The 23,655-nt window shown below is 42.8% G+C and overlaps 1 protein-coding gene across 1 annotated transcript; it reads right to left on the reverse strand.

Annotated features, from left to right (window-relative positions):
- Positions 1 to 383: 383 nt before the first annotated feature.
- On the reverse strand, positions 384 to 22,806 carry LOC308392328 (uncharacterized protein). Its single transcript, XM_080875307.1, has 5 exons — positions 22,694 to 22,806; positions 16,718 to 16,764; positions 12,049 to 13,876; positions 6,150 to 7,091; positions 384 to 783 (listed from the first exon to the last, which is right to left on the reverse strand). The coding sequence occupies exons 3-5, from the start codon at positions 13,676 to 13,678 to the stop codon at positions 548 to 550; spliced, it is 2,808 nt and encodes a 935-aa protein (XP_080731433.1). The 5' UTR covers positions 13,679 to 13,876; positions 16,718 to 16,764; positions 22,694 to 22,806; the 3' UTR covers positions 384 to 547.
- Between the last annotated feature and the right edge of the window lie 849 nt (positions 22,807 to 23,655).

Raw genomic sequence — 23,655 nt, forward strand, 5'->3', positions numbered from 1 at the left:
AATAATTATATGTGAGAGAGGCTTTCTCCCTGGAGTGGAATCCAGAACAAATGGAAGCTCCGATGTGCAACATTCTACTTCATTACATCTGCCGCGATTAAAGCCTGAACATCTGGCACCATATCCTGACAGATCGACAAGACTTCTGGACTGGAAGGGAAATCGAGCGATATTTACAAAAATGTAACACAGGGTATTTACTGGATGAAAGAACAAGTGCTTTGGGCAGGCACGGTACACTCTCCCTATCAGACAAGTGCTGGACTGATAGATGCATGTAAACACAAGTAAATCGTTTGGACACTTTAGACAAAATGAACGACACTAAGTACCCCAGCTACACATTCACATCACAATGGACTTTATTATTATAGGCAGCTTCTTTTGCTACAGATAAATACATACTGTGGCTCTTCAAGTAAACACTGGAATGTACATCAAGGTTGGCTGTTAACTTCTTTTTAACAATCTCCATCATCCTAATCCTTTTGAGGTGAAGCTAAAACAATAACCATAACTGTCTGTATGTGCTGTTAATACGATAACATCAAGTCCCGCAGAGGGATGTCACGCCGATCTGGTCTGTCTCTGGCGCACGGTTGTCTCCCGTGATGCTCAGAGGCAGTCTGGAGGGCATCTGGGGTGTGTGCGAACGTCGAAGGCGGCGGTCAGGGTAGAGACTGTTGTCAAACGGCTTACGGTGCACACAAAGGACGTGAGTCTTCAGGTTGCCCTTCTGGGAGGCGCTGTAGGGGCAGTAACGGCACTGGAAAGGCTTCCGAGCTGGAAACGAATACACGGGAATGGGGTGGCGGTTAATGTTTGCAACAAGTAAATAATCACAATCCCACCGGGCAGTTTTTGAGATTATAATGCATCGGGTTTGTGCATGCTGAACACAACACAGTCAGCCAATAAAATCAAAGAAAAACAAGTTCCCTGACAAAAAATAAAAACCCTCACTGTGTGACGCAGAATAAGCCTCTGCTAAAACAGAATAATACTGATTTCTGTGAAGAATGCATGTGGTATGTTTTTAGTTCTGGATAGCAAACATTAGTCTTGGCAGGTCATTTTTCCAGTGCTCTACAACAGATGTGGCCAGGTGAGATGTGAGAGAAATGTTAATATTTGTTATTGTGCACTGAAGCTGCTGTAGGCTTGCAGATTGTTGATTTTCTGATCACTTTGGCACTTAGCCTTCATCCTGTGACACCTAATGGGCTGACGGGTTTTTCTAAAAAGGCATGCAAGTTCATGCTCATTATTACACACTTCCTGCTCACAACTCACACATGCACGCACACACACACACACACACACACACACAAATAAATAAACACGCACACAAGTGTTGAGCTGAGGAATGACAGATGTCTGCAGCTGGGAGGCAAGGCATGCCAAAACGTCCTGTCTGTCCACCTCCTTCGTGCCCGCTGCATAGTTTCTCCATAAACAATGTGAACATACATGACCCAGCACACAATGTACCCTTAAGATACAAACAACAAAGCTTAACACTAGTAGCTTCCAGATGTTTATCCAACCTCAATAAAAAATCAGTATGATACCAAAGCCTTCAGGCTTGCTAAGATCAAAGCAAAAGTGACTCATTTACCTCTCTACCTAGACAGCCATGTGTCCTTGTTCACCGCTGTGCTATTTTTGAGATGTTACCTCATATAATGACTTTCTCTTTTCCCCTCTGTCTAACACTTCAATGTGTTTTTCTGTGATTCATGGTTACAGTAAACCATTATGTGCTGATGTCATTTGACATCACTTCCCAAAAAGTGAGGGCTGTCTCAGCCTTTTCACCCCGCCCTCGCCTCTTCCACTCTATCATGCTCCTCATCAGAGCTGAGACAGCTGTACACAGCTCAACGCTCGCTTTCACATCTACATAAAAAAGGTGTTTTTTGGAGGGAAAAGTGGGAAAACTCACAGAAGGTGTGAGCAATAAAAGGTAATGCTCCATCTGTTGCTGTATAATAACCTGATGGCCGTAAAGGACACACACACACACACACATTTACAAACTAGGCCTGACACATCTGAATATCATCAGGATAGCACAGAAGGGTCTGTGTGTGTCTGTGTTTGTGTGTGTATGAGAGACAGAGAGCTGGAATGAACAACAGTAAAGATAAGCTTTGTCAGACCCAGGTAGAGTGCAGTTTGTGGCGCACCTTAAACTCTGCCTGCCTCACTTAAGCTTCCCTGGCTTCAGCCTGACGTGGAAAGACAGGAGAGGAGGTTGGATGCATAAAAATAAACACTCCTTGTTAAAACTTTAATGTCATTTTTCTGACTTCCGCTTCCTCAAATTTCACATGTTCCCTTGTAACTTGATAAACTTGACAGATTTTCCTCAATCTTATCAAATCCTTGTAAATGCACTCAGGCGCTGTGAACAATTCTGTAGCCTATTACACTTTCATAAAGTCGGTTAATAATAAGCCAAAAGGTCTTGGGCCTACATTAGTCGCTCGGTGCCCAGCGTGTCTCCCCCTTCTCTGCCTCTGTTGCCTTGCTTTCTGTCCCTCCTCGTCTTCCTCAGTCTGCTGCTCTTTTAGTCCTCCCACCAGAGGAGAGGGGAGGTCCAACAGAGGGCAACCTCCAAATAAGTTCCATTAATCACAGGCCAGAGTCTAATGTAACTAATATTTTACAATTAGAGGAGACAGCAGTGGGCTCTTAGCCATCCATCTCGCCGCCATATGATCCTCCATTCACAGGCTACTCAAGCCACAGCTTCAGACCAGCCATTCACTCAAAGAAATACACTCACACACACACACACACGTACCCCTATACATATATAACAATGCATGAAGAGACTCAACAGGAAATGAGAAGGGTGGGATTGTGTGGTGTTGAAAGAAAGAGTGGAACTCTGCCAGTAGTACAAAAACAGAGTGATTACTGACTTTGAATCTGCAGAACGTTGACACTGAACTTAAAGGATAATCTCAGTTCCTTGCAATTTATTTTCACAGTTGCGGCCAAAGGAACAGGACAATACGCACAATCTTTCATGAATAAGTCAGATTATAAACAAACCAACAGTTTAACCACATATTCAAAATGACTTTATTCAAAAGATAAACTGAAAGTGAGTGAACTTGAAATCACAGCACAAAAAGAAAAAAAGATCTGTGCGCACATAAATAACCTGTCACAAGTATGTTCGGTTAGAGATGAACCAGAAGGCAAGTTTAGAATTTCTTCAAATGGATGTGTTGCACCTCACATGTTATATTTCAAAGAAAAGGGGAAAACTTGGGAATTTGTTTTAAAGTTCATCACCCGACTCTGGCGTGTATTCCCAAATTTCTGCATGTTGAATGAGCCTTTTACTAATTCAAAAATCAAGATATTGCATCCAGAGCTAGCCTACCACTCAAAAGGTTAAATATAATCCTTTCATCTAACTTGTTTCCCCTCTTTTCATTCCTTTAACTAGTTATTTTATTTAATAGGGCTAAAACCTCTGTGTACAGACTAAAATGTGTCAACCTTGGATCAATTTTTAACAGTAAACTAAGCAAAGTTTTTATATATTCTTTAGTAGATTTTTACTTATTTGAGTCTTTCAGTTGTAATTCTTCTTATCATCATTCTATATATCAAAACAGTAGGTTTATATGTGGTTATATTGTCTATTATGGGAAGTATAGTTTTATATATATTTTTGTTTTTGTTGCTATTGGGCAGGGACTAGTACTAGAAAAGCATATCCTGCCTTGCCTTTGCATATTTGCTTGAGGTTGTACACATGTATGTTCACACCTGCATGCATGCAATGATGTGTTTGTGTGTGGTGTGTGTGCGTGTGTGTGTGTGTGTGTGTGTGTGTGCAGCGAGAGTGTGTTGTGTGTCACAGGCTGAGATAATGACCATGATGACAGTGGCGGGGCCGACGGGGGCCAGAAGAGCTGAATGGTGACGGATGACACAGGCCTGAGCTCTGATGGCACACAGACAGTGAGTGATGACTGCACATCCTTCCCAGTGCTCCACCCTTCATTATCTCTATGGGGAGAAGCACGGCACAAAGGCAGGCCGCGCTGCCCTCTCGCTGCCCTCAAACGACATCTGCTCATAGAGACAGCCGCACTACCGCTCCTCTTTCACCTCGCTGTCGCTCCATCTATCTCCATCTATGGTGATCTTTCTCGCTCCTTTTCTCTCTCCTTTTCTCCTGCTCTCTGTCACCCTCTCCGCGGAGGGTATACAGAGGTCAGACAATGAGATAATGACTCACCCCTTTCAACCTTTCAAATCAGGGCCTTTTCTTTCTCTCTGTCCTCCATGTTCTTTCATTCTTAATCCTTTCTTTATCGATCTTCTCATGTTCACTTGTTCTCATGAGTCTGAGGCCTGATCTGACATCACCGAAGGAACAGTTGACATGGTTAACTGGTTAACTCTTTTAAAGTTGCCCCAAGGCATCCATTTTGCAACATGACAGCATTCTCAGAAATAGTTGTCCTAATTGTGCCTCTGAAATATGGATGCATGTCAAACTACTTGGGAGTGAGCTATTTACCGCAGCCTCAGCTGTTAGAGTGGTAAATGTTGCCATCTAGTGGTTGAGCCCAAGCAGCGCAGAGGTAAGAGAGTGTTTAAAACACAAGGGAGGGCTCAGTGAGACTAATGAGCATGCAGACAGGTTCAACCAGAGGTCACCATCTGGCCAATTACCACTGCTGGCACATTGGAGCCGACCTGAACTGTCATCACAAACACATCACTCCATGTCCAAACTGCCCAGCAATATGTCACCATGCCACTCGACGTGCCATACAGTATGGAGAGGATGGGGTCAACAGAAGACAGCCCCATGACAAAGCCACCTGGTCAGCGCTGCAGACAGGACAGACTGCTAGGCCACCTGCTTAGCTCAGTTTTAGAGGACACTCGATGGACTCTCAATGTCAGCCCCGCATCTCACTGTCCAGTTTGACTGACAGGTGTTTATTGTGCCTTTGAAGTCAACTTCCTGAGAGAGAAAACGCAGAGGATCAATCTGCAGTGAACAAAAGGCAAGCGATGCTTGAAATAGCTCCTTGCATTGATCCGATTGCTGAAAAGTGCAGGCCACAGTTACGGTATGGCCTGCTGCATGTGAGGGATGAACTGTTTGATGTCATTTTTTCTGCTTTTCGGAGGAAAGGTTTTTTTAAAATCAATGTCTTTTAATCCAAATGGCATTATACATAATAAAAGCAAGAAAGAAACATGAACAGTGTGACGGCTATGACAGGAGGTGAAGGGGAGGGGTGCTTCTCGGCATATTATAATAACCATCTGTACAATCAAATAGAAAACTACATCTTGCTGTTAGAATCATAAAGAAAGGGAACAGATGTTAATCCCTAATGGAGTTGACAGGCACTTTCCTGTCTTTCACATGAACATATTGAGTTTCTGAATAAGAGGGGGATCAGAGGGAAGGTGTATCATGTTGCACTCATAATACATGCATATCAAAGACCCCAGCTGTTGGATTCCCTCTCCTGAGAGACAGCATTATTAAATCTGCACTCAGCAAGCATATCACACCAGCACAAGAGCTTAAGCCTCTCCATCAGTGGGCTCCATTGGCTTGGCGATTTGTAACCTATCACACTAGGAGATTATATCACCCTTTAAAGTGTAGGGGTAATCAGTGCCACACACCTGTGTCTTCTTTAGCCCTTGTTTGAGATCAGATATAAGATCTGCAAGAAAAAACTCAAGTGCTATAAGTATAAGGGAAGTGTGCTGTTCATAATTGGTGTGATTCAGTCACACACTCACACTCGATCTTCACACTTCTGCTGTCAGGTGACGAGGGCTGAGATACCGCCAAAACTTTTTTTGGTGTTCTGTAGCAGGATCCTCACACCAGACAATGTATAAAAGTTTGAGCTTGCACTCTAGTTGGCCAGTTATATATAGAGCTTAGTCAAAAAATAATAATCATGCTCTGTTCCCACTCGCAGCAGTTTATCACATGCACAGAAATAATGTGGTTCAAAGCATAGCTGCTGTCTGACCACTAGGTGGCAATATTTGCCTTCGAATCTGGAGACAGCTCTGGCTACATCTTGATAACAGTGACAGCTGCATTTAGTGTATGTGATATATAAGCTCGTGCTCACCTGATGCAATGTCTTTCTCCATGTTCCCCCCACCGTTCAGACCGACTTTGTGGGCGCTAGCAGGTGTGCTGTTGAGGCTCCCCTGAGATCTGAGGAAGGAGAGCAGGCCGCCCTGGTGCTGAAGTGGATCCGACTGTCCTGGAGTTATGCTCTCCAGAGAGGAAATGGGAGATTCAGCCACAGCTCTGACCCATTGTCCTAGCTTGTCTTGCTTCTTTTCACCAGCACCCTCAAAATCAGCGCTGGCCTCTCCCGGCTCTTTTGACTCAAGGACATTATTTTTCAGTATTTTCCACTTGGCAGCATTGTCATTTTTGTCCTCCCTCCCTTGGTCAGATTTCTCAAATTCACCTTCACCATCATGAACTGTAGAGCCTGCGTTCTGTGCGTTCATCTCCTCCTTGGCTCCGTGCACCAAGAGGTCAGACTGAAATGTGGGTTTCACACTGAGTTCAGCTGGTGCGTTCGAGTAACTTTGTCGCTGGCGGGTAATGGAGGAGGACAGTCCATTACTAAAAACGCTGGACATCTGTACCAGCACAGCAGGAGACACAGCTGAATGAGATGTGACGGTGTCTGGCCTGACAGACAAATCCAAAGGCTCATACTGGGACTTCCGATTTTGAGCAGACAAAGAGCCGTCTAGACCCGCATCTCGGTCAGCGAGATCGGACTGCTTGTTAATGAGCAAGGAATTTTCGCTGTGGCTCTCCAGACCGAGATACGGCCCCGCAGCCGGGCTCCAGTCCTCCCTGGATCTGGGTCGGAGCTTGGAGCTGGGGTTAGGGCTGGAGCTGCTGCTGCTGCTAGGCTGTAGAGGAGAAGAAAGATCCCCGTTGTTCTGCCAGTTGGTGAAGTGGTACTGATCCAGATGGAAGCCGAGGGAGGCTGTCTGTGCAGAGGTGTAGTCATTTGAAGGTGGACACCTGTAGACTTTCTCACCTAACAGCAACAGATGACAACAGCAAAAACATAAGACAAACTTAATCAAATTAGGAAAGCATGTGCATATGAGACATACTGAGCATTTGGTTCTGAGCATGTACCAACAACAGTTGTCTAAACATGAAAAATGTTGCAATCCCACACCAGGCTGAGTTGAATGATTTAAAGTGCTGCCCTGCAGTAAATCAAGCTTGTAATCAGCTTTCAGCTCCAGTGATCCATCATTTTACAGTATGGACGCCACCACCATGTGCAATAAATACACCCAAAGACGTTAACACCAAACAAGATTCTTCCAGAAATAATAAACAGTGAGATTGTAAAGCAACTAGAACAAGGCAGATGTTGCAGACAAGAACCTCATTCTATCAAAACCAGTAAGTGGGTTTCCCAGTCAGAAATAACGAAGTCCAACATGTGAGCAGTTCTGATTAACCACACCATGTACTGTAGCTGAGTTTATTTTTGCTTCACACTTGAAAAATGGTGCGTTGGAAACATAATTCAAACAGTACAAAGTGTATTATTGTGGAGAATGACAAAGGGTGATTTTTCTCCTTTTAGCCAGTGAATAATATCCATCTGGATGCAAGATTTGATCTCGCACACCATAACTTTTAATTAAAGGTAATTTAAATGTCTTCTTCCCTCTGTTTACCTTCAGTTTAATCCTTATAGCTATCACAGAAACACCCTTCAGGGTTAAACACACTCCCTGTGACCATTTTGAGTTAGTGATTGTCTGAGACCTCTGCCTTGCACTGTCTTTAAACAGCCCAGCTGTTTCGCTGCCATTCCAATTACAGTAAAAGTCATCCGATGCCATTAAGCCACAAATATTGGCAGTTTATTGCCCAACACTCTCCTGGCATTTGAAGGTCAGGTCATACATTATACTGTGTCTTTTAGGGATGTGTCTGGGATAGGGAGATAAACCCACCACCATTAATTTAATTCTATGCATATTGATGCCTTATTGTTCTTCTTTAATGGACTAATATCTGAGTTACAACAGTGATTCATTCCCCGCCAGAGAAATATCAATTTCATACACCTCGAGATCTGACCCTGAGGTAATTCTCTGAGGTAAATCTAAATCTAATGATCTGTAGTAGTTACTTTACTTTGTTTCCAACTTTAATAGAAAACCTGCATTATGAGCTGAATCGTAGTAAAAAGAGGGCTGTTTTTTACTATTACAATTTACAAAACCGTAAAATAACACCCACGTATTAATTAAATAGAGCTCCAGCAAATGAAATTGAAAAGTCACAGCTGAAATGGGAAATTCGTGTCCTTGAACTAAAGTCTTCTCCTTTTGTTTGCACTGCACTCTGAGTGTTTATATGTGAGTGTGCTCGTATAGAGCATGTTTGATTTAAAGTCTACGTAAGATTACATGTGTGTGGGGTGTGCAAGAGCGGGAAAGAGACTTCAACAGTGCCACACCCTTGTCTCCAGTAACAGACCAAAAAAAAAGAGAGAGAAAAAAAAAGATCCAAACAGCTTAATGGAACTCTTTCAGACACACTATATATCTCAATTATTCTGTGGCTTAAATTACGATGACATTACCGGTCAGCTCCAAATGCAGAAAACACATATATCTGACCTCATCTTTCAGTGCGGACCTTCCTAAACCCATTTGCCAGCCTTCATGAAAGCGGTTAAAAACAACACAAAGACTGAAGACTCTGCCTTTTTTTCTCTTCCTTTGGATGGGTGCCATCTTTGTGATTGCCTGGTTCATGCTAACTTAATCAGTTTAAGATTTACTTACAGTGCAGAGGCGCACATTATGTGAGGGGAGTAATTTTAGAGCTTAGATTTATCAACCAAAACTCCAATTACTGCATCATTACAAACCCCAGCCTCTCTCACCTAACACAGAGCATCTAATGAAGTGATGCGTATGAGTTATCCGCCCTTACTGAATGTGCAAGGCGGATGAAAAAGGTAAATAAATAAATAAATGCCTCAAGTGAGCCGTGTCTATGGAAAAAGCATGCAGCTGAGCTCGGACGAGTGATTCATTTCATATGGAAATGGGCTTTAAAATTTACGTCCATATATCACCGTCAATGCAATCACGTACTCACACACTATATGCTTACACATGCATTTGGCAGTTATATTGTAGGTATCAAACTCTGTATGCAGCGGGGCTTTGCCTCTTTCTGTATATATGTAATCAAGCAACTGAAATGCAAAACAGAGATACATAGTGGCTGGTTTGGTTTAAGATGAAACAGTGAGAGTGAGAGTCACACACAAGACTGGTGAGAAAAACAGGGGCACCAGATGTTCTTTGATGTTTATAATAGCATATATTATTAATATTAATTAGACCACATAGTCAATGACGCATTTGGGACGTTTCCAAGTCAATTAAGCCAAATGGCATTCAGGAGACGGTGGAACAATATTTCAAGGCAGGTGTTCAGAACTCCCTGGGTAAATCTTTTTATCTGCATGCTAGGAAAACAAGCATTTTGAGCTTAATTTGAGCCTCATATCTGCAATAATAATTAAAAAGAGGATTAAAAGACAGAAGTGAGAGGGAAACGGCAAAGCCAACAGGTAATCAGTTTAGACAAACCAGTCAGACTGACTCTGATCTGTGAATAAGAGCTGAATTTGTAAAGCTATGACAGAGTTAGATAAGGACCTATTTAGTAAAAAGATGCTTTTTTGCTTTCAACAATCACAAAGAATAGACGGATGGAAGTGGAACAGCCAAAGGAAAAGTGATATTCTGCACAGCAGCCTGCTTTATCTGTGTTTCTGGGTAAACCGCTGCTCATATTACCATTCACAGTTTTATAGACGCTTATCACTTCAGGCTCTCTTGGCTGTAACAGTTACAGTAAAAGTAGCATAAAAGCAGGGAACACATGTGGGGACAACATCGTTACATGGTGCCTGCTCGCCGACCTTGAGGTTAAGAGTATTGAATGGGACTAATTAATAACTGTCAGCGCATTTTAGCAGTTTGTGTTTTCTTCATTCAGATGTGGGATCTAGCTGGTCCAATGTAGGTCAGAGGCCTGCAGCATGGACCCTTTGTGAGCTTTAAGAAGAGTCGTTATTCTTAATCTCAACTTATAATTAAAGTTAAAGCGCATTTTGAAATCTGTGCTGATTAGATATTGAAAGAAGGAATTCATAACACGCCTCCTATTCAAATCAAAGTCAGATTTCTCATTTACGACGCTGGGTGTTTGTAGTTAAAAATCTAAATCGGGCGCTGTAAGAACCTGTCTCCCACTCTGACAGCCATGACTGTACTATATTTGCCATCCATGTTGGGTACATCAATAACTTCATGACCACCATAGGCTGACTATGAATAATGTAGCCTGTAATTCTGGACTAATCAATGTTCCTCAAGCCGAACATCTGGCAGTGGTAATTCTTCCTCAGCATCTCCGCTCTCCTGAATTAGAAAACACTCGCTCTCTCACTCTCTCTGCCTCCGTGTCCAAGCATCGAGACAGACAGACTTGATCAGTTACAACCCCCCACCTCCGAAAAAACTTATCCCTGTTATTAAACCCTCATCAAGTGGTGCGTGTTCTCCATATGTGTAGGATTTACCTATCTGTCCCGCAGCAGACCTGTGCGTTGAGCCAGGGCCAGCAGCGTGTGATTGTGTTAATTAATCTGTCATTGTGAGCACAGGGAGCAGCTGCAGAGGTCTCTGGGATATATTGTCAGAGCTAAACAATGCGGTGCTAAGCCCCCAGAGTGAGTCTACCATTACACAGGACTAAGAACAGAGAGGAGAGGAGGAGAAGGGGAGAGAGAGCCTGCCGGATCCATCATTGACTAAAGCAATGACGCCTGACCTTTACAATGAATTAGTTTCCATGCTTAATATTGACTGAAATTAGAGTCTGATACTGAATGTGCCATCCCAGAACTGTGCACGCTCAAATCCTCAGCTAGCCAACTATCGTAAATGTTTCTGGAAGTGACACCGTATGGTCTCGGAGATAGGGGAGAAGAGGGAAAGTAGAAACAACAGAGCTTGAATATGTTTCTTAAAGAGCAACCAGAGAGGGATTTGGCTGTAAACTGTGAGCATTTACATGTAAATATGCAGATGCCAGTATGTGTGTACAATATGGAAACAAAACATCTAATGAGATTAGACCTGATCCATTTATCTCTGCTCTACGGCCATCATTTAAGAGGATACTGGCCCAAATCCCACAGGAGCGCAGCAGACTTAGATGCACATAAGTAGTTCTCTAACACTGGAAGAAAATAACCGTAAGCATAAGCTGTGAGGAAAGCGAACAAAGTTTGGATTTATCTTTTCTTCTCGTCTCTTAATAACGCCGTTACAGCAGTAATTTAGACTCATGATAACATGTTAGCAGGATGCCATGATAAAGAAGGCATTTACCCATAGAGCCGAATCATCTAAATCACCAGGTGGAACAGAAGACTATCAATAAAAATACCAGGTGGTAGATCAAATCATAAAAATCACTGGGTGGTATATATCAAATCATTAAAAACACCAGATGGCATGCATTAACATCTTGTGCCCCTGTAGGCAAGGGGTGGGGATGTGACGGATATAAAATAGAGGGTACTAATTATCCCTACAATTCACCATGATGCCATTATCTTTAAAAGGAAGACAAAGTCCTTGTGGATGATAATATCTGTAGCTGTGTTGCTGACCCTGTGCTTGCTTCAAATCCACCTACTCTAAGTAGTCACAAATATGATGACACATGTTTTACATGCACTTGATCATTTCTGACAAAAAGGGGAAAAAATATAACAATAATAAGATGCTTTTATGTCAAATATTTTGAGATTAGTTCACAGATGGAAACATCAGGGACTAATTCCTAATGAATGATTAAAACGTTATCTAGAGGCTGAGACGTAGTCCTAATCTTTTACTCTGAAGACTTGTCTTCCTGCACTGAATTACCTGTAGCTGGAGAAGAAGATTGTGGTCGATGGTCCACAGCGCTGCCAGAGTTCCCCGTCTCGGTGATCATCTCTGCTGGCCCATGATGACTCACGCTGCCGGGGCTCCCAGGTCTGCTTATGGTTTTGGTGTCTGGGTCACCAAAGCACAGTTTCCCATCATCTACAGGGAGACATCTCTCTGGCAGATAGGAGGAGCACTGCTGCTGCTGCTGCTGCTGCTGGTGGTCTTTAGGGCTGAACATTTGCTGTTCAATAGGTAACCCTGGTGTTATGATCTGCCAACCCGCATAGCTGCTGCTGTTGGTGAGAGCATCTCTGGCAGCAATTATTTTCTGCAGATATTCCATGCTAGAGGAACTCAGCGGAGGGTGGAGATGATTTAGACTCATCGAAGAAGAGCTCTCTGCATCTGTCACCGCACCAGGCCCCGAGGAAATCATCCGCCCTAACATCTCTCGGACCTTCATGTCAACACCAGCTGCAGCTATCATCTGGTTGTAATCTGGGTGGTCCACTCTCTCAGCTGTAAGGAACCTGTTGTGAATGCGGGAGATGTACTGGGAGTAGAGGTTGCTCTGATGCTCCGATGGCGTCAGGTTACTCATTTCAGCAGAGGAATCACGCTCGGGAGGGAGATTGGTCTTAGCAGCGAGCTTATTAAGGTGCACCTTCATGTGGTTCTTCAAAAACCAGGGTTCCTTGAAGCGACGGCCACAGATTTGGCAGCAGTGCTCAAAAGAATCCTTGTGTTTCCTCATGTGGCCCTTTAGGAACCAGGCCTGGCTGAAGGTCTGGCCGCACACCTCGCAGGGGAATTCACCGACAGGCTTTCCCTGATCACCAGCCCCAATCGCGGGCTTTTGCCCTGAGCCCGAATCGGCTGTGATATGTGTCATTTCAACATGGCTGATGAGCTCCTCCTCGTGTGAGGCAGCAAACTCACACAGAGTACATTTGTAGGGCTTGTGGAGGATTCTGATGTGGCGCTCAAGCTCTTGCTGCTTCCTGAACTTTCCCTTACAGAAAGAGCAGCGGAAGCCAGTGGTTTGGGGCTGGATGGCCTCGTCGTGAATTGTAGTCAACTTGGGAGAGGTGGATCCACATGGCTGGCTGTCTGCTGCGCTAGAGTTGCTTAACAGCTGAGGCTGTGTCGGAAAAGTCTGCGGTAGAGGCTTTTGATGGTGGTTTATATTAGCTGCTTGCGGTTGGCTAACGTGACTAGCTCTCATCTGCCTGTCTCTTAGTATCGCCCTTTCCTCGAGCTCGTGAAGCAACCTGTTCTCCTCCCTAATCCTCCCACGGCCTTTGCCCAGAATGCCTTGCTTGTGTGTGCGGAGGTGTATCTTCAGGTTCCCCTTCTGTGCAGCCCTGTGGTCGCAGTACGGGCACTTGAAAGGCTTCTCACCTGTATGAGTGCGCATGTGAAGGGAAAGGATGCTGTTGAAGCGGAAACGCTTTCCACATAACGGGCAGGGATACTTCCTGTTTTTGCGGTTATCATCTTGGGAAGAATTAACCTGAGAGACAATGCTTTGATTGGTGACTCTCAGGAACTGGGAAAGCTCTACTCTCCCATTCATGCTGCTGAGAATTCGTGCATCCATGATTTGGTTGGCCAGAAGTGCCATCTGGCTCCTAATTGGGTGGGTAGATGGGGTAATGAAGCTGTCCTTTCGGGGACTGGGTGATGTTACAGTATGGTGGTCAGGGGTGTCTAACTGGGACAGTCTGAAGGTTAGTAAAATGAAGTGTTTGCACTTATTTAGCTGAAACAGGATGTGGATTCATGCTGTTTAGATGACGTGTCTGTTTCCTGTTTGTCTGACCTAAAGAGAAAAACAAAAGGTGCATTAAGTTATTTCAAAGTCTGCTGCAGGAAATGTATTATTTAAAAAATTAGAAGCAATAAGAAGAGCAACTAAGTAAGGAAAAAACAAAGCTAAATAAATATGGCCATGTGTTGTCAACGAGGTGTAAATCTGTACTTTTGCAACTGCTGTATAATGCCAGTTATGCACCACAAATAGGTCAGGAAATAGTGCAAAGTAGGTTCTGACTCTCCTCATCCTGTCTTAAGTATACCTGTGGTTTTACATTATTGTTGGAGAATGCGAAAATGCTGATTATGTATAACCACAAAGGCTTCCTCAACAAATATCTCATCTTTACTAAAGGGTAAGTTGAAAATCTTTGTCTAGATCTCATTTTGTTAGTGACACACAATACTAAGGCAGCAGAAACATCAAAGCCTATCTGCTTCTACTTGCCCTTCCTTCGCATTTCACAAATCTTTGAAATGCTTTAAAGAGAAGATTAAAGTAAATAGTTAAGCTTTTTCAGCAGGTCTGCTGCATATTTGAATAAAACCGTTACTAGGATAATTATGTCACAGGAGTACTGAGGAAAATAAACAACTTAATGATGGATGCAAAAATTTAAACTAAAGTTAAAGGAAGCATATCTGAATAAAAAGCCTGCCCTTCCCAGCTCCCTTTTTTATTCGACTGTAGCAGCAAAACAAAGCTTCAAATTCACATCGTGCTACAATGGTAGAGGTCAAACAGGCGAGCCCTGCACAGCTCTAGTGCAGCACCAAAGGGCACAGAACAAAGCCTGCACTGTCCACACTGAATTAACACAGGCTTACATCATCCTGGACTGCAACCTCAGTCAGTCACGAAAATGATGTACACAAAACCACACAGATAAAGAGTTGGCAGGCAGGGAGCAACGGTTCGTGTGACTGGCGTGTCCGCTCTAAGATGTAGATTAGAAATCAATGTGACCATTATGGTGCTGACTTAATCATATCTGACAAGAAAAGGTCTGTAAATTATATCTTTATATCATAGATCCACTTTACAGCTCCTGACCCGATATTCCTGAACAGCCTTTCCACAAAAGAAAGCAAATGGGAGGTTAGCCCCACTTCCCACGCATTTTCAAGAATGGCCGTCAGTTAGACCGAGCTCGCATTTGCCTTAATTAATGTCATTACTGTGCAGTTGCTCTTATTGTACGGTGTAGCCAATATAAAGTCTGCAACCAATCAATAATGATTGATTGAACTTAACTCTAAATAGCTCTGTCTCTGCAACATCTTCTGAAATCACTTTGACGATGGTTTAGTGCACAAGTGCATGCCTTCTTTGCTAAACACTGCACATGTGTACTAGCTCTGGGTTACATTTAGCCTTTTAAAGAGAGATTGAGCTAAACAAGAGAGCAATAAGAACAATCTGGCACGACACAATCTTGCTGTCATACTCCGGCACAGTAAATCACGCTTACCTGGGCGCCAAAATGAAAACGCTAACTTTCATGTAAATAACGGCCTTCCAAATCAAATCTGATTATGAGTATAACCCATAACAACGTCAACCAAATGTTAGCTGATTAAAAAATAGTCTTAGTCAGCAAAGTTTTGTTTGGTCAGTCACAGAAAACTCCAACAACCACAGGAAGTGGTGACATTGCGTCAGACAGCTAGTCACAGATAGACAGTGTCATTTACAAGAGCTGGTGTCTGCATTTGTTACAGTGCACATGTCAGGCAGGCAGGAAATCCAACGTGTGGGCTCATTTTGTGAAGGTAAAGGATGACACCCAAGAGAGTGACAGGCAAACTCTGCTGGCAAATATTTTGCCCATCATTCATCCATCTCAAACTTAGCTTATCATCTAAAACGTGTAAGCAGCCGCTTAGCATGGCTGTTCATTATTATGCTAGACTGACCTTGAATTCTCATGTCTTGCAACAAATTTAAAATTAACATAACTTTTGCTGTTGTCACAAACAGGCAGCTCGCCTCCTGTGTGTTCTTGTATCTTTTAAAGCTTTGTTATAATGCTTTTGTATTCTTCTGCAGTGTAAAACAGCAATAACAATGTTATACATTACTCCACTCAACTCAAACCATTATCTGGTGCCCCCTAAAATATATATATATGTTTAAATAATTAAAATAATATCCTAATTGTGGAATAGCTAGTCAGCTACTAGTCAAGGAGATAGCTCTACCCCTACTCCACAGCAAGTTTGATCAGGCATGAAAATGTTGCACATAAAACCACCCGGATAAAGAGCTGCCTGCAGCCATGGCTGGTGTGAGCAGTGTGTCTGCACTGAGCCCAGATCAATGTAAGGCTACAGGCCTGACCTAATCACATCTGACAGGAAGAAAGTGAGCGAATGATATTAGCATACACTAGATCTACTTCATATTTACTAAAGTGATATTTCTCTGATTAACTGCGCATGGCAACGAGGCAGAAAGCCGTCATTGCTTGTGTGTGCGGACTGGCTTTGGTGGGAATCTGTGGAGATAGGAGCGGGGCCATCAGGTGTTTTCACTGTCAGAGTGGATTAGGCTCTTTTAGTGCAGATTGAGAGAGCGCTTGATTGTTTTGAAGCATTGTGTCACAGTAGCGCCTCTTAGGTGTGGACGCACATATACGAACAAGGAGCAGGTGTGATTTAGCACAGGCAATAAAAGGGAAACAAAAATGTGACACATACATTACAACCAGCCAAGGAGGCTGTGCATTTGGGATGATTTTAGATGTGACAATATCAAACACTGTTATATTTACTTTCACTGCTGTCAGGCGAAGGGGATTCTATAAAAGATTTGACCTACAAGAGAGTGGAAACACGATATTTTTACCTTGTAGTGCATTGCCATGTAGGATGGATGGATAGATGCGTCGAGGCCTAGAGTGATGAAAGTGGAATGAAACACGTAAATGAAATTTATAGATCAGAAGTGCGTATTACATTTTTCTTTTTAGCAGCGGTTAAAATTAATAAAAATCCATTAATAATTTATGTTGGTTGTTGACTGAAAAATACAATAAATGCACCACAAATGGCTGCAAAAGCCTTCTCCCAACAGCTACAGTGAGCCCTCTAATAAGCAAAGAAAGCTAAAGATCATCTGATGTTAACATGACTGATAACAGCCTTTTCGTGTACGTTGTTTTCAGATGACCAAAAACTGGAAATCCTTGTTTAATTTCAGTATGTAACTATTTACCGTCCCTTGTAATAATGTGTAAAAATCTACATGTAGTGGCTTAGATGTGTTCTGTTTACCCAGGCAGGCTGGAAACAGTTGTACGCATGATACAGTAATAAAAACTCAACTCAATAGTGAACACATGCAGTTAAAAATGAAACACATATGTAATTATAGAGTTGGATGCAGATACTCATGCCTCATATGAGCAAATAAGCATGCAGTCTGACATTTAATATGTCTGTTGATGTCCCAGATTCTTTGTAAAATGGTTCAGCCTACTTCAAAATTCCTGGAATTCCTGACTTCCCAGGCTGCAGAAGGCAACTGTTTATCACACATGAGCTTATGTAAAGACAGTGAAAGCCCCATGCTATGCTTTATGTCCCCTGTATCTCACTTCATCCACGTGCCCACCCACCAAATCAGCCAGCCAACACTCCTGTGGACTGCAATGTCAGGGGATGAACAGCATGCTCAAGGAAGAGGGCAGTGGTAACACAGCTGCCCACCATGACCCATACAAAAGATAGCACACATATACTTTCTGACAGCCAGATTAATGAAACCCTATAGGAGCTTCTCTGTAGGCCCCCCAAAAGCCTGACGGAGACAGAATAGTCTAACCAGCACCATTCATTACTGCAGGAGTACAGAGCACAGAAAGAGCACACACAGCACTGACAAACTAGCTCCTTGTGAGTAATAGCTAAAGAACTCATAAAAGAATACATACACATTTGTTGCGGGTGTTGTACGTAAATCTATGCCACTCCTTCTACCACTATCAAACCCCCCCCCCCCAAAAAAACCTGTCTTGTGCCCCTTAAAAATAAACCTGGCATGCAAGTGATACAGCAGTGATGAACAGTTATGTGAGAATCGGCTATTTCAGGTGGCTTTCGATTAATTTTGTTTGTCTCAGTCAGCAATGCAGATTAGAGGCCTTGAATGCGCTGCAAAGGGAAAAATAAGTTCCTCTGGCAACATACTAAAAGCCACAGGGTATAGCACCTGGAACTCAGACTGAAAACAGCAGGTTTGCTTAGAGGCAACCAGCTGTGTGAGTACCTGTATGAGTTGGTGGCGTCTAAGTCTTTTCAGATGACAAATGGTTCCAATCCGCGTGCAAGGATAAGACGTGAAGAGTGAAAGTGTGCATAGGTACTCTGGTGAATACGAGCAGTATCATAACCATGTGTGTGTGTGTGTGTGTGTGTGTGTGTGTGTGTGTGTGTGTGTGTGTGTGTGTGTGTGTGTGTGTGTGTGTGTGTGTGTGTGTGTGTTGTAAATAAATTCTGGATTCGTGAAATTCCTTCGTTGTTTTCATTAGCTCTCACACACTTCGGAGTGAGGAAATATAAACTTCACTCTTCTTTGTCAGGCATTTGCAAACACACCCATTTTCACATGCTGTCTCTATCTTTCCATAACACACACACACACGGAGGCACATGCATATAGAATGTATTTAAGATCACTAATGTGTAAACAGTTGCTCTTGTTTGCACAGACCACCTGTTCTTTCTGGACACAAACAAAGCTTTGGCGTACGATGGGGTGTGTTAACAGTGTGGGGTGAGGAGGGGATGCCTCACAGAAGAGAAGCCTATCCACATGGTGTAGGCTGCATCAGATGGTTGGGCCCTGCATGACAGCAGTCAGCTCCAACATAACTCGCACAGATCTCAAAGAACACAGCTTCTTCAGTCTGCAACAGACTGACATGTTTTGCTTTCTCGACAACTTCCCCGGGCGGATGCAAACTCTTGCTCGCTATAACGTTTAAGTTAGCAGCCCTCCTAACTGTGAAAGGATCAATTTGTTTTTGCACTGCATTTGTCTTTCACATTGGCCAATATTTGCAAAAGTGAAAGGAAGACACGAAAAAAAAACTAGATGTGTCTATTTTCAGTTGCGAAAAAAAAGCACTTGAAGGCACTAAAACAAAAGTCATTAAACGAGTCATCACAAAATCACAGCAGGAGTCTGGTAATGCCACTTACAGTATCTCATTAAGCTATGGCATCCACAGCAAAAAAAACCTGACAAACAAAGAGCATAATCCAAGGCACATTAGCTGGGCTGATAATTCAATGAACTCTCATTTGGCAGCCATCTTGCCCTTGTGATGGTCTTTTTTCAGCCGCAGCAGCAGAGCACAGACCCCTCATGAAGTTCCTCTCTCTCTCTCTCCTTCTTCCTCTCCCCATCAATCTATCTATCTCACACATACTGTATATCCCTCCTCCTGCTCTTCTTCCCTTTCTCTCACTCTCTCTCACATGCTCTCTAAAACAACAAAACATCCACCATTAGACAACGGGGTACCAGCGTAATTAGAAAATGACTTCCTTTGCAATCCTAGATAAGTAGTTTACACACTGTAATTACAGGGACAAAATCATCTTTTCATCATTTCACTGATTGAGCTCATCAACCCAGTGGGATCCCAGGACTGTGCTCAGGCAACATCTGGGCTAAGAGAATTAGCCCTTAGTTTAGCAGGCCTTACACAGTGGCAAGCAACGCAGCATGACCACCGGACATGGTCACACATCTCTAATTGGGACTGTATTTTTTTTTCTTTTTGATAATTAGGCCTTATCAAAGAGTCATCATCCAGAGGAACGTTCAAAAGGTACCCACCTAAACACAACAGGAGACATTAGGGAAGAAGAGCGCAAGCAACGCAAAGGATCATCTCGATTTTCCCACACTTCCCAAAATGCCTTATCAAACTTTTACTCCCCTGCAACAAACTCCTGTAGTTGTTAACTGAAGCACCGAAGATCGACCTTGGTGCACAACAACGTGTCTTTTCGCAGAGAGCTCTGTTTACTCTAATTCTGTGTGTAACTCGAGCCTTGACTTTCTAACAAACACATGCGGTTCCTGGAGTTGAAGGTGAAGTGCTTTCGTTCGTCTCTGTCCTGTCGAAGGACTCTGCCTCTGTGTGTTGGCAACAGAGGCAAGTGTTTAATGTGGCAGCTGTTAGCCTCGTGGATTTTCACTAATCACTCTCTCCTGATTACTCTGATGAGTGTATGATGCTCTTAAATAATCAACCCGCAATGAAAAAAAAAGAAAAATAATTATCATCATCTCCCTAAGTAGTGCAGCTGCACCCGCCTGCAATAATTACAACTAGAACAGGGCGCCTTCTCTCGTCACTTACAACCACTTATTATTAGAGATAACGCTAATTGGTGCAGTGGTGGGCGACAATTCTTCATGGGGTTCATCATAAAAAGCCAAACCTTGAAAGTTATGGCACATTAGAGGTCTTAAAGCCAAGGTACGGTATTAAACACTGCATGCTGAGACACGCCGATAATCTGAGCCAGGGGAGTAGTAGACGTCCTATCACTAGCCCCCTGGTTGCCTCACTACCTTGCCCTCACTCCACCCTTCCCCCACTCGTGGTATCAGCCTGGCAGACACAATTAACATTTTCATAAAAACAATTCCCTGCCTCCAATAGTCCAATGTAATTTGTTTTCCATCTCTGTTCATTAATCATTGTTTAAATCGGTGAGCCATCCCCTCCACTCTGCCATCTGCACTCAGCTGTGTTACAGATATGACACCTTCCCCCTTAATGGGAGCTGACAGCCAAGAGAGGAGGCCTGTTGGAAAATAGCTTCCTGCATGTGCACTTCCACCTCACATACTGCCAGCAGGTGAGAGAGGGGTATTTAATGGGTTCTGATTAATCTCAAAGGCAAACAACATTACACTACAACATTATACAGCATGCAAACAGCATGCAACCCCTACATTATGTGCAAGTATGGAACAGCAGTATAGAAAGTGTGAAAAGCAACAGTGGATGGAATAACTAGAGCGAAACTCACACAGACATGCTTTACAACAATGGCAGAGCATTCCACATTTTGTCAAAGTTTTTTTGTTTTTTCTCCTCTTGTTAAATTAGTGCAACGTTCCTACAATATGCTATTGTTTTCCTGGAATTGGGAGCAAGGTTATTAATTATTCACTGTTGTGTTCTCATATGAGGGGGCTATGCTTTTCACTGTATTGCCTCATAGCTCAAATACTTAAGGCCATAGTACTCGGGCAAATTTCATGAGGCAACATCACAGAGATATTATCACAGTGCAGACACTTAGCAGATTCAAAGTTTCCTGAAGAGTTTGAATGACTGGAAAGGTCAAAGTTCTACGATTTCCACATAATGCATCGGGAAAGACTACATAAATTACTTTTGCATTGCTTTGTCTCCATACTCAAAGTGATTTTAAGCCAAAGTCTAACTAGCTTAGGCATTTTTTTTTGGGGGGGGGGAGAAAATCCTACTCAGTGTGGTGGTAAGAAGGTGCCAAAAAGTTCATCTGGCCTGTTGATTTCAGCGTGGATTACAGATATTCAAATCATGTGCCTCATGTTCAAACAAGTGCTTCTATCAGGGGAGAAAGTTGCCAAGCAGAGCTTTGTCATGTAAGCTGCATGAATTTACCGCAGCATAATGAGAAAACGGCTGTGGCGCTAAATTTAATACAGTTTCATCCACTCACCCTCCCTCTCTCTAATTTCTTCTCAGTCATAATGATAATAATTTTTGCTACCCCTCTGGTGTCAGTGCAGCGTATAGTTTACCCTTTTTTTGTGGTGCCACCTGAATATGCACTGGCCCAATTTTTCATCAGGAACTGTGTCACAGCTCACGCACACTCTCGGTTATAAAACGCTTTAGACAAGCACCCCAACTATTTTTCAGGGTGTTTCTAACAAGGAGAGCAGCAGCAGTATTAGTAAATGATGTGTATATTCAAAGCTGAATATTTCATGTTGATTGATCGTACTGACTGCCACCCACCTGCTCCTCCTCCTGTCCCACCGGAGCTGGCATGAGGAGAATTCAGTAATTGAGAAGAGCAGAGCATGGTCTCTCTTTGCTCACATATGACAGATGGGGCATCATCGCTTCAAAGGAGAGCATTTGGAAACAGGAGGAAGGAGAAGGGGGGCAGAGGGTGAGGGTGGCTTTGAGAGTAGCTGTGCCACTCTGTACAGGTGATAGTTAAGAAAAAAGGTTACAAAACCTAAAACGTGGGCTTTTAATGCTGCTTGAGGTGTCAAAACTACAACTTGAAAACTGTGAATTCTTTCGGGCTCCTGCTTGTCTTTAACAAGCAAACTGGGGATTGTAATGCACAGCCACCTTGCGTCATTCTTATTCATAACTACACAACTTATAGTATAAAAACCCTCATTTTTATGTTTATAAATCATAATTTTACATTATGTGAAAGAAAAAACCTGTATGCAATAATATGATATAATTGAAGGTTGCAGTGAAATATGATAGAATATGATGCTCGTGGTCTAACTGTATACTAATTATATGCTCAATAAACACCAGAGAAATACACAGATTTGGTATTTTTTGCGTTCTATTGGATGACTCTCGACTAATTTTTACGATGAGCTGTAGAAAATTCCTTAGTCACCTTTCAGCCCTCGCCATTACTTCCTTTTTAACAAGAAAGAAAACCAACAGTGGCATCCCTGGGAAACGCGTGTCCATCAGAATCCGACTCGTCAGAAACTTTTCACAAATAACTTGGGTAAATCTTTAAGAGTCGCAGTGATTTCTCTTACCTGGCCAGTTCGAAGAGGCGCGGAGGACACGATGTGACAGCTGGAGTTCAGTGGAGAGTGATGTTGAACTGGATGACTGACTGCTGACTGACGGACTGTACGCTTCACACGCTTTATCATAAACGCCCAGCACACAGTAGCGCACTGATTTCCTCCTTTAACTACCTTTTCCTCCTCGGTCTAAAAAAAAAAAAGCGTTTACACGGTTTAGCCAGACGAAGCCAGCAACGCGCTTTGCTCTGTAGTATTTCCAGTTGAAGAAAGAGGTAATGAAATCTTATAAAAAATTACTCGGGATACTTCGACATGTCCCGAAGCCGTATGTCTCCCTCATCTGGCCGCTGGTATGTAAGTGTAACAGACTGGTACCGTGCGTAAAATGTGCACCAGCGTCTCCAGAACGCAGACTTTAGAAATCAATAACCCCCCCCCCTCGATATGCATGCTTGTAGAAGTATTATGTTATATCATGCATGTCACATTAGTCCCGGGGATTACCTGCAAGAGTGGTGCTTTTACTTTTGAAAACTTCTGTGAAAGCACGAAGGATTTGTATGGAGCTCTCATCTTTAAAAAATTATACACATTTATATCGGGAAGATGTTGTATAGAACACTTTGTGCTGCAGCTGCTGCTTATTTTTTTCGCATCCGATATGGGTTTTCGACGTTTAAGAGAAGACGGGATTATACCTGAGTGATTATAGGTGGTAAATGACTCTATTAAGAAAGCTTAATAGGAGGCTTGAAGCATCTCTCACACTTCTGCTCTCCGCCTGACATTCAGTATTCTCTAAAAAGGAAAAGAAAATCTTGCCATCTTGCTTCTAATGCAAATATATAGATAAGAGAATATCTATCTATCTATCTATCTATCTATCTATCTATCTATCTATCTATCTATCTATCTATCTATCTATCTATCTATCTATCTATCTTTAGATAGATAAAAAAAAGGTCATA

Source organism: Rhamphochromis sp. 'chilingali', assembly GCF_963969265.1.
Source record: "Rhamphochromis sp. 'chilingali' genome assembly, chromosome: 2".
NCBI lineage: Eukaryota > Metazoa > Chordata > Actinopteri > Cichliformes > Cichlidae > Rhamphochromis > Rhamphochromis sp. 'chilingali'.